This window comes from Oncorhynchus gorbuscha, linkage group LG04, assembly GCF_021184085.1.
Source record: "Oncorhynchus gorbuscha isolate QuinsamMale2020 ecotype Even-year linkage group LG04, OgorEven_v1.0, whole genome shotgun sequence".
In the NCBI taxonomy this organism is placed as follows: domain Eukaryota; kingdom Metazoa; phylum Chordata; class Actinopteri; order Salmoniformes; family Salmonidae; genus Oncorhynchus; species Oncorhynchus gorbuscha.
In genome coordinates this window covers 23401577-23413813 of record NC_060176.1, presented here as the reverse complement: position 1 = coordinate 23413813, position 12237 = coordinate 23401577, and the positions used below count along the sequence as shown (strand labels likewise).

At 43.5% G+C, this 12237-nt stretch overlaps 1 protein-coding gene across 1 annotated transcript in view; it reads left to right on the top strand.

Annotated features, from left to right (window-relative positions):
- Nucleotides 1–12237, top strand: part of LOC124033859 (phosphorylase b kinase regulatory subunit beta-like) — an 80373-nt gene that overhangs the window by 4264 nt on the left and 63872 nt on the right. The window contains exon 3 of the mRNA XM_046346230.1: nt 6963–7101. Coding sequence (XP_046202186.1) covers nt 6963–7101 — 139 coding nt within the window. The remainder of the gene's footprint in view (nt 1–6962; nt 7102–12237) is intronic.

Sequence of the window (12237 nt, the reverse complement as noted above, 5' to 3'; positions counted from 1 at the left end):
TGGGATTGTGGTTGATTAGGGTTGTGTCTAGTTTAGGCTTGGCTGCCTGAGGCGGTTCTCAGTCAGAGTCAGGTGATTCTTGTTGTCTCTGATAGGGAACCGTATTTAGGTAGCCTGGGTTTCACTGTGTATTTCGTAGGTGATTGTTCCTGTCTCCGTGTTAGTGTTCACCAGACAGGCTGTATAGGTTTTCACGTTCCGTTTGTTGTTTTGTATTTGTATAGTGTTTTCATGTATCGCTTTTTTCATTAATGACATGAGTAACCACCACGCTGCATTTCGGTCCGACTCTCTTTCGACAAACGAAGAACGCCGTTACATGGTCATGGCTCACATTAACAGCATCCTCCCGGATACCCAAGACCCACTCCAATTCGCATACCGCCCCAACAGATCCGCAGATGACGCAATTCTCACCTATGTGAGAATGCTGTTCATTGACTACAGCCCAGCGTTCAACACCATAGTGCCCACGAAGCTCATCACTAAGCTAAGGACCCTGGGACTAAACACCTCCCTCTGCATCGGGATCCTGGACTTCCTGATGGGCTGCCCCCAGGTGGTAAGGGTGGTCAACAACATGTCTGCTATGCTCAACACTGGGGGCCCTCAGGGGTGTGTCCTTAGTCCCGTCCTGTACTCCCTGTTCACGACTGTGTGGCCAAACACGACTCCAACATCATCATTAATTTGCTGATGACACAACAGTGGTAGGCCTTATCACCGACAACGATGAGACAGGCAATGTGGTGCCAGGACAACAACCTGTCCCTCAATGTGAGCAAGACAAAGGAGCTGATCGTGGACTACAGGAAAAGGCGGGCCGAACAGGCCCGCATTAACATCGTCGGGGCTGAAGTGAAGCGGGTCGAGAGTTTCAAGTTACTTGGTGTCCACATCACCAACAAACTATCATGGTCCAAACACACCAAGACAGCCGTGAAGAGGGCACGACAACACCTTTTCCCCCTCAGAAGATTTTGGCATGGGTCCCCAGATCCTCAAAACGTTCTGTAGCTGCACCATCGAGAGCATTCTGACTTGTTGCATAACCGCCTGGTATGGTAACTGCTCGGCATCTGACCGTAAGGCGCACAGTTTGTCTACTTTTGTTAAAACCAGCTTTTGATTGGTCGGCACTGCCTGAAATTAGCACTTTGGATCATGTTTTTAAGGACACACCTCAAATATTTCCACTCTGCCCATCTGACCGTCAGCAAGCGGATTTTCAAGACCCGATAAATTGACAAACCTGGCGTTAGGGTTGGAAATAGCCATTGGGAAATTTCAAACTAATGTGCATTTGATACTAGCGCTGCCTTAACACTACCTGAAAATAGAGCCCATGGGCTCTAATCTGAGTCTGTCTGAGTCAGGTCACGCCATTTTCACAAGTTACAGCACCATTGGCAGACATGTCACACCCCATTGGTCAGTTGTGTTGATGACAGGGGGTGCATGGATACAGCGTCGCAACAGATTTCATGACTTTCTTCATTAAAGGCAGGACACCCTTTTCTCAGTGTGGAAACAGAGATAGTGTATTGCATTACATTGTAATTTTATGAAGGATAGAATGTAGTCCATTGTGATCTGTGCTTTGCTGTGACCTGGGGCTGTGGTCTAAATGCTATACCTATGTTCAAGACCAATTACTTTTCAAGGGCAATACAGCTTCTATTATGTTTTATGTTGTGAGCCTATTTGAATAAAGGAAAAATAAATGTTTGTTCTACTGAAGACAGGCAACAAAGATACTTGAGCGAGTTATCAGATATTGCCCATGTTTTTGGGGAGCAAACTTTATCAATATGGTGTCATGCTTCATGTTTGAAAATCCAGAGGGTTGTATTATTTGTGTATCCACCCCGTAGGCTAGTATAAGACAGCTGTAGAGAAAAGACAGCATACTTGTGAAATTTTGATGAAAAAGGTTTCCCCGAAGTGAGGGTTGCTTCACAGGCTGTCTAGGTTGAAATGAGGATGCTACAGGAAAAGCAGCCAAGTGAAAGACAGTAGGGGAGCAACTGGTCCCTCATCTGAAACCAGTCCTGCAGTGTGAAGTCATGGTGACAGACATCCCTAAAGAGAACAACATATCAGTGTTTCCCACCACCTGGGCTCCCTGGATGAAAGTGAATCTCACTCATTACTCATGAATGTTGTATTCATGTTACCCCTGTAGCTTTTATATGTTTGGTGCATGTTTTGTTCTCCAAGGTAAACGTATGCAATTTTAGCTTTTGCAATATTGTGACAGCACACTTTTTGTGGTGTAGACTATATTGTAGTAATATTTTACACAGTGCTTTTCCCATTCCCTTTTCTGCTCAGTCAGATTAGTCAAAGTTCAGAAAGCTTTAGATTGCTCTAGGTGAGGTTGTGAGTGATTTGTTCTACTAGCAATGCATGAAAGAGTACTGCAACAATAACATGCATCAAAGCCCCCTGTTGCTCTCTCAGAAACATTCTCTGTGAGATAACAATATGTTGAAATGTCCTTGCTTAATTTTGTGGTCTGGACATAACAGTTGAATGTGCTTGCTTAATTTGAGCAGGGAGCATAGCAGCAGTTGTTATCGCCATTGCACAGGCCAGTGGATGAATATCTTCTTTTTAGCCTCAGAGGTAATGATATGATGATTCGATTTCCATTTTCTACCAAAAAAGTGCAATTGTAAAGCCAGTGGCATTATATGCTCTTAGGATGCAGTGTGGACTTATTCCCTATCATTCCTGAGCAAAAGACATTAGGGACATCACTGTCCCTCACAGTTTGTCTTCTTTTTCTCCTGTGTGGGCCTCGGGTTTCCTATTTATGTGGTAATGTGGCCACACTCCAGTGCCTCTTATTTCATTCTCACACTTGATTATAGTGGAGGCATAGGGCTCGTACCTGACACTGGCTTGGGGAGATTAAGAAATGTTAAAACGAGCTTTATGTTTTGTTGTGGAGGTCTCTTTTACCTCTTACTTTCTTTCACTCACTGTCTGGGAGCGGAGGAATGGCCCATTCTAAGAAACAGCGTTAGGTGTTGATTTAGTGGGACATTAGGTTGATGGATGATAATATCATCATATGAGACTGAGCAACTCCAACCTCAGTTTATTTGCAACTAGAATGCTGTTGTGTCTTTTGGAGTTAGAGAATAATAACATATTTTACTGTGGTTTTGATTCAGAGGAGTCTTACTAAGGTGCCATTTTTCTTCTGATGTGCCTCCAAATACATTATATTGCCTTTTCCAAATCTAAAGCAGAGATGGAATGTGAGAAAAGTGAGTCAATGTAGGTTACATTTATGGACCCAGCAGCCGAGTTAGCTGGGCTTGGAGCAGAAACAGTTGAGTCGAAGAGTCAGAGGATCAAATCAAATTGTATTTGTCACATACACATGGTTAGCAGATGTTAATGCTTGTGCTTCTAGTTCCGACAGTGCAGTAATATCTAACAAGTAATCAAACAATTCCCCAACAACTACCTAATACATACAAATCTAAAGGGATGAATGAGAATATGTACATGTAAGTATATGGATGAGTGATGGCCGAGCGGCATAGGCAAGGTGCAATAGATGGGATAAAATACAGTATATATGTGATTATGAGTAATGTAAGATATGTAAACATTATTAAAGTGCCATTATTTAGAGTGCATTGTATTACGTGACTAGTTATCCATTTATTAAAGTGGCCAGTGATTGTGTCTCAGTGTAGGCAGCAGCCTCTCTGAGTTAATGATGGCAGTTTAGCAGTCTGCTGGCCTTGAGATAGAAGCTGTCATACAGTCTCTCAGTCCCAGCTTTGATGCACGAGTAGTGACCTCGCCTTCTGGATGGCAGCGGTGTGAACAGGCAGTGGCTCAGGTGGTTGATGTCCTTGATGATCTTTTTGGCCTTCTTGTGAAATCGGGTGCTGTAGGTGGGGGGGGGGGGGGGGGGGGGCTGCTGCCTCTGCTGTTTCCTGAAGTCCACTATCATCTCCTTTGTTTTGTTGACTTTGAGTGAGAGGTTGTTTCCCTGACACCACACTCCGAGTTCCCTCACATCCTCCCTGTAGGCCGTCTCGTTGGTAATTTAGTAATCTTGTTGGTAATCAAGCCCACTACTGTTGTGTCGTCTGTGAATTTGATGATTGAGTTGGATGTGTGCATGGCCACACAATCATGGGTGAACAGGGAGTACAGGAGGGGGCTGAGCACACACCCTTCTGGGGCCCCAGTGTTGAGGGTCAGCGAAGTGGAGATGTTGTTTCCTACCATCACCACCTGGGGGCAGCCCGTTAGAAAGTCCAGGACCCAATTGCACAGGGTGGGGTTGAGACCCAGGGCCTCCAGCTTGATGATGAACTTGGAGGGTACTATGGTGTTGAATGCTGAGCTGTAGTCAATGAACATCATTCTTCCATAGGTATTAATTTTGTCCAGATGGGATAAGACAGTGTGCAGTACGATGGCGATTGCGTCATCTGTGGACTTGTTGGAGCTGTATGCAAATTGAAGTGGGTGGCCGGTAAGGTGGAGGTGATACGATCCTTGACTCGTCTCTCAAATCACTTCATGATGACAGAAGTGAGTGCTACGGGGCAGTAGTAATTTAGTACATTTGTCTTTGCCTTCTTGGGTACAGGAGCAATGGTAGACATTTCGAAGTATGTGGGGACAGCAGACTAGGATAGTGAGCGTTTGAATATGTCCGTAAACACACCAGCCAGCTGGTCTGTGCATGCTTTGAGGACGCGGCTAGGGATGCCATCTGGGCCAGCAGCCTTGTGTGGGTTAACACGTTTAAATGTTTTACTCACGTCCGCCACTGAGAAGGAGATGGGGGGACGCAGTCCTTGTTAGCGGGCTGCGACGGTGGCACTGTATTATCCTCAAAGCGGGCAAAGAAGGTATTTTGTTTGTCTGGCAGTGTGACGTCGGTGTCGTGACATGGCTGGATTTCTTTTTGTAGTCTGTGATTGACTGTAGACCCGGCCACATATGTCTCTTGTCTGAGTTTTTGAATTGCGACTCCACCTTGTCACTGTACTGGCATTTCACTTGTTTGATTGCCTTGCGGAGGGAATAGCTACACTGTCTATATTCAGACATATTCCCAGACCTCTTTCCATGGATAAATGTGGTGGATCGGATTGCGCATTCAGTTTTGTGCGAATGCCTCCATCCATCCACGGTTTCTGATTAGGGTAGGTTTTAATAGTCAGTGGGTACAACATCTCCAATGCACTTCTTTATAAATGCATTCACCGAGTCAGCGTATAGGTCGATGTTGTTCTCTGAGGCTGAACATATTCCAGTCCGCGTGATCAAAACAATCTTTAAGCGTAGCTTCCGATTGGTCAGACCAGCGTTGAATGGTTCTTGTCACTGGTACATCCTGTTTGAGTTTCTGCCTATAAGACGGAAGGAGCAAGATGGCGTCGTGGTCGGATTTGGCGAGGTCAAAATAGGTGGTATTTATTAAACAGTGCAGGTGACGAGAAGACTGGGTCCTGAGCCTACAGATGATGATAAATTATGAAAATGCGTTGAAAGAAAGTACAAAATAATACATTGGCCAATACTATAATAACCAGACAAAATCACAGGGCCAAACGGCCGTAATCTTACACATCTGACCTGGGCCGTGTTCAGCAAGAAAACAGAAATGGCGCTGTTTTGAACAACCGGTTCAAGAATTTGTGCCTAAAATCTGTGAATCTACTGGTACGCGCTCACTAGAAGCTAGTTCACAGTGTTGGTGGTGAGGAGAAATAGGTTGGTGTTTCCAATTCTGGCGTTTATTATTTATATTACCAAGCACATTACAAGGAAGTATCGTTGGAAACAAAATAATAAATTGTCCAGAGCATGTGGGGAGAAATGGCGGTAAATGAACACAGCAATTTTTCGATCAGCTTCCTTTTTACATTCACAATGCCAGGGGAAGCCCCAATACGATGCTACTTTTTAACTCTGGCTAACATATGGAATTGGCCAGAAGAAGCACTGTCCGTTTGTGTTTTTTTCCCAAGCAGCCTCTGGGGTCAAAGTAATTTTCACTGCCGAGGTACTGAAGGGTTTATTAATATTCTGCTTAATTCTCTCCATTGCCTCTTTATCCCGGCTATGCTGACTTTGTCTCTTTGAATTGACCCGGACTCTCTTTAACAAACGATCTGGCAGAATGGATGGTCCCTTCATTTGCTCTGGCATAATGTGGTGATGAAAAATGAAGTACCCTGTTCAGACAGATTATTCATCTGGAGGGGTAGAGGGTGGTGTGGTGACAGATACATTCCTGTGATTCCAGGCCTTCTGTTTTAGTGTGACTTTATTTAAGCTAAATAATATTTAGAGGATTTCCATGAAGATAAACATGTGTGTCACTCTGGAATGTAATATGACCGACCTGAAGACCGAAGTTAATGCTACCTTCACATGTGTAGTAACACACCTTGTTAGGATGTCTGGTTTTACAACAATAACTACACAACATGCAGCTGTTTAACATACCTTTATATTCCATTCCATTTCACAATTTGCAACAACCAACAATGTTAATGGCCCAATGTAGCCATTTTTATATCAAGTCATTTCTGGGTAACAATTAAGTACCTTACTGTAATAGTTTTCCACTACAATGGACAAAAAACTATTTATCAATCAAGAATGTAGCTATGACTGTCTGGGAGTGGTCTGAGTGGGCAGGAGAAAGCTTAAAACTGTCAGAGAGGTTTGTAACTCTCTCTAACCAATTTACCGCGCGGTGACGTCACCAGGCAAGCCTAAACTCTCGCCCACGCAAACAGGCTGATTAGAAGGTCCGGTGTAGAAATCCATTTCTAACCAGCAACTACCAGGAGAGAACACTGGTCAATGTTTGTTTCATCAGCTGTTGTACAATATTATACACAACAAAGAATATAGTTGAAAGCCTGAGGGATCACCCTGTCGCTCTCTTGTTTCTCTCTCTCTAGTGAAGACCACCATTCTGAACTACCAGAGCCCTACCACTGGCCTCTTCCCTACCAAGACATGCTCCAGCTGCAAGGAAGCCAAGGTGCGGGACTCCCTGTATTGTGCAGCCAGTTCCTGGGCCCTGGGTCTAGCTTACAGGTGACACACACACACACACACACACACACACACACACACACACACACACACACACACACACACACACACACACACACACACACACACACACACACACACACACACACACACACACACACTGTATCCACAGCCACCTTAGATCACTGTACATTTTAAAGTTGATCTTAATAATTAATCTAGTACAACCTTAGTTAATGGGCTCCGCCAGGGACCAATATTCTTAATCAAAGCAGACGGCTTTTGTAATGTCAAGGGGGTGCTGCGTACTGCTGCTGCCCACTTAATAGAGCATCCAGACTGCACTGAGTGCACAAAACATTAGGAACACCTGCTCTTTCCATGACATAGACTGACCTGGGGAAAGCTATGATCTCTTATTGATGTCGCTTGCTGAATCCGCTTCAATCAGTGTAGATCAGGTATTCCCAAACTGGGAAGTGAAGTGATAACAAGCAAGCAGTTGCTACCGACGCCACTTGGGTACACTGCAGCATCCACCGAGAGGCTCTTGCTGCCAAGGGATTGCCTGACCACTTGAAATATGTTTTGGACACTACAGTGAAAATGGTTAACTTTGTTAAAGCAAGGCCCCTGAACTCTTGTGTATTTTCAACACTATGCAATGATATGGGCAGCGACCATTTAATGTTTTTACAAGCTGGTTATCAAGGGGCAAAGTATTGACCCGTTTTTTTAAAATTGAGAGACGAGCTTAAATTGTTCTTTACTGACCATCATTTTCACTTGTCTGACCACTTGCATGATGACGAGTTTCTCACACGACTGGCCTATTTGTGTGATGTTTTTTCTCACCTGAATGATCGGAATCTAGGATTACAGGGACTCTCCGCAACTATATTCAATGTGCGGGACAAAATTCAGGCTATGATTAAAACTTCTTAGGGCAGCAATCCCGTTAACGGGATCGATATGACAACAGCCAATGAAAGTGCAGGGCGCCAAATTCAAAACAACAGAAATCTCATAATTAAAATTCCTCAAACATACATGTATCTTATACCGTTTTAAAGGTCCCACCACAGTGTCCGATTTCAAATAGGCTTTACAGCGAAAGCACCACAAATGATTGTTAGGTCACCACGAACCGTTAGGTCATCACTAACCTTTGGTGACCTTCATCAGATGACACTCATAGGACTTAATGTTACGCAATACATATATGTTTATAGTTCATATTTATATAAACAAATCTGAGTTGATCATCCTGTGATTTTGCATAGCCACATTAATTTTACAGAAATACTCATCATAAATGTTAATGAAAATACAAGTGTTACACATGGAATTATAATATACCTCTCCTTAAAGCAACCACTGTGTCAGATTTCAAAAAAGCTTTACGGAAAAAGCAAACCATGCAATCATTTGAGAACGGCGCTCAGGAAAAAAAATGATTTGCCATGTTGGAGTCAACAGAAATCAGAAATAACAATTTAAATATTCCCTTACCTTTGATGGTCTTGATCATAATGCACTCCCAGGAATCCTAGTTCCACAATAAATGTTTTATTTATTCGATAATGTCCATTATTTATGTCCAAGTAGCTACTTTTGTTTGGGCGTTTATTGCACAAATCCAAACGCTCATGCAGATCCAGCCGAACGTCGGACGAAAAGTTTAAAAAGTTATATTACAGGTCGTAGAAACATTTCAAACTAAGTATAGAATCAATCTTTAGGATGTTTTTATCATAAATCTTCAATTACGTTCCAACCAGAGAATTCCATTGTCTGTAGAAAAGCCATGGAACGCAGGTCGCTCTCATGTGAAATCTCATGTGAGCTCTCAGCCGGCCCCACGTCATAGTAGAAGCATCATTCAAGTTTCTAAATACGGTTGACATCTAGTAGAAGCCCTAGGAAGTACAACTTGAACCATATCCCACTGTGTATTCGATAGGGCTGAGTTCAAAAACTACAAACCTCAGATTTCCCACTTCCTGTTTGGATTTTTTCTCAGTTTTTTGCCTGCCATATGAGTTCTGTTATACTCACAGACATCAAATTGTTTTAGTAACTTCAGAGTGTTTTCTATCCAAATGTACTAATAATATGCATATATTAGCAACTGGGACTGAGGAGCAGGCCGTTTACTCTGGGCACCTCTGGACACCTTATTCATCCAAGCTACTCAATACTGCCCCTGCAGCCATAAGAAGTTAAGAAGTCGGAGCTCTTCTCTGTATGCATTAACAAGGATAACACACAGGTCTTTTGTGTTCAAATGATCTCAAGCTTACGGACAATGTCAAATGTGATATAGCAAAGCACCTGAGTGAGTTGGGTGCGCAATTACTCAGGTACTTTCCCGACACGGATGACACAAACTGCTGGATTCATTATCTCTTTCATGCCCTGCCTCCAGTCCACTTACCGATATACCGAAATTGCAACAACTGGTTCTGTGAACATTTGATTTAATCAGAAGCCACTACCAGATTTCTGGATTGGGCTGCGCTCAGAGTATTCTGCCTTGGCAAATCGCGCTGTTAAGACACTGATGACCTTTGCAACCACGTACCTATGTGAGAATGGATTCTCGGCTCTCACTAGCATGAAAAAGAAAAACGGGCACAGACTGCGTGTGGAAAATGATTTAAGACTGAGACTCTCTCCAATACAACCCAACATTGCAGAGTTACAGTATGTGTATCCTTTCAAGCACACCCTTCTCATTAACCTGTGTTGAGTTATTCACAATGTTTGATTAACAAATAGGGTTTTATATGTAATATAGTTAAATAAAGAGCAAAATTATTGATTATTATTATATTATTACTTGTGCCCTTGTCCGATAAGAGCTCTTTGTAACTTCCCACGAGCCAGGTTGTGACAAACTCACACTCATTCTTATGTTTAATAAATGTATTGTTTACTGTGTGTGTGGCTTACAATGATGGCAAAAAACAACATTTGGGAGTGCGCTGACCCTGGTGCTAGAGGGGGTACGCAGCTGGAGGTTGAATGTTTGAAGGGGTACGGAACTATTAAAAAGTTTGGGAACCACTGATGTAGATGAACTGAAGGAGACATGTTAAATCATTCTTAAGCCATGAGACAACTGGGACATGAATTCTGTATGTGTGCCATTCAGAGGGTGAATAGGCAAGACAAAAGATTTAAGTGCCTTTGACTGGGGTATGTGCCAGGTGCACCAGTTTATGTCAAGAACTACAATGCTGCTGGGTTTTTCACGCTCAACAGTTTCCCGTGTGTATCAAGAATGGTTCACCCCCAAAAGGACATCACTCCAACTTAACACAGCTGTGTTAAGCATTGGAGTCAACATGGGTCAGTGTCCCTGTGGAACGCTTTCGACACCGTGTAGGGTCCATGCCCGGACAAATTGAGGCTGTTCTGAGGGCAAAGGGGGGGGGCACCATATTTCCTTCAAATGTTTCTCTCGTCTCTTCTCTCGTCTCGAGGCACAATCCTCTCACCTTCAGACATCCTGTACATTCTGTATCTCTGATTATGAAACAGGTCACTTTTTTATTTTGTAGTAATGTGTCCTTTACTTCATACACTGAGGGCTCAAGTTCAAGTGGAGATCTGAGATACTCAAAATAGTCAGGGACTTTCTCCACTAGACCTTGTAACAAAGTGCTCTTTCAAAACCGCACTGGTGTGCGTTTTTTCTCCCAGGGGACAAGAGAGTAAAAATAGAGTGTTCAAGTAGACCAGAGGGGCCTACTCATCCGTCATGGTTTCTTCCCATTAGCATTGTCACAGGAATTTAATTAAGATGATTCCAATCTGACAGCACAGGCCCAAACCATTACTTACCCTCCATGTGACTAGAGAGGGGACTGGAGTGTGTGCACTAGATTGGAGTGGATGGATGGGCAGATGCCCATGTCTGTGTGCCCAGTAAGTCAACTGCACTGGTGGAAATGTAGGAAATTAAAGTGAATTTATGTCATTCACGAAAACATACACTAGGCCTACACACAAATGGTAATGACATCACTGACAAAAAGTGAATGTGTTTTGTTGAATAAATAACTTACTGAATATTTGCACGACATGGGAGTTATTGGAGAATACTTTATTCCATGTAAATGTTAATACATTCTTCAGAAGTTATGTCAGCCCTTTTGACGATATGATGACAGAGTACAGTATACTGTGCATTCGGAAAGTATTCAGACCCCTTCACCTTTTCCAGAAAATGTTTGTTACGTTACAGCCTTATTCTAAAATTGGTTAAACTGTTTCTTTCCCTTATCAATCTACAGTACACACAATACCCCATAATGCAAATTAATGAAAAAATAAGAACTGAAAGTATTCAGACCCTTTACTTTGTTGAAGCACCTTTGGCATTGATTAAAGCCTTGAGTCTTCTTGGGTATAACGCTACAAGCTTGGCACATCTGTATTTGAGGAGTTTCTCCCATTCTTCTCTGCAGATCCTCTCAAGCTCTGTCAGATTGGATGGGGAGCGTCGCTGCACAGCTATTTCAGGTCTCTCCAGAGATGTTAGATCAGGTTTAATCCGGGCTCTGGCTGGGCTTCTCAAGGACATTCAGAGACTTATCCCGAAGCCATTCCTGTGTTGTCGTGTGCTTAGGGTCGTTGTCCTGTTGGAAGGTGAAACTTCACCCCAGTCTGAGGTCCTGAGCACTCTGGAGCAGGTTGTCATCAAGGATCTCTCTGTACTTTGCTCCGTTCATCTTACCCTTGGTCCTGACTAGTCTCCCAGTCCCTGCAGCTGAAAAACATCCCACAGCATGATGATGCCACCACCACCAGTTCAATCAGACCAGATAATCTTATTTCTCAGTCCTTTGGGTGCCTTTTGGTAAACTCTAAGTGGGCTGTCAGTACTGCAGATATGGTTGTCTTTCTGGAATGTTCTCCCATTTCCACAGAGGAACTCTGGAGCACTGCCAGAGTGACCATCGGGTTCTTGGTCACATCCCTGACCAAGGCCCTTCTCCCCGATTGGTCAGTTTGGCCGGGCGGCCAGCTCTATGAACAGTCTTGGTGGTTCCAAACTTCTAACATTTAAGAATGATGGAGGCCACTGTGTTCTCGGGGCCTTTCAATGCTGCAGAAATGTTTTGGTACCCTTCCCCAGATCTGTGCCTCGACACAATCCTTTCTTGGAGC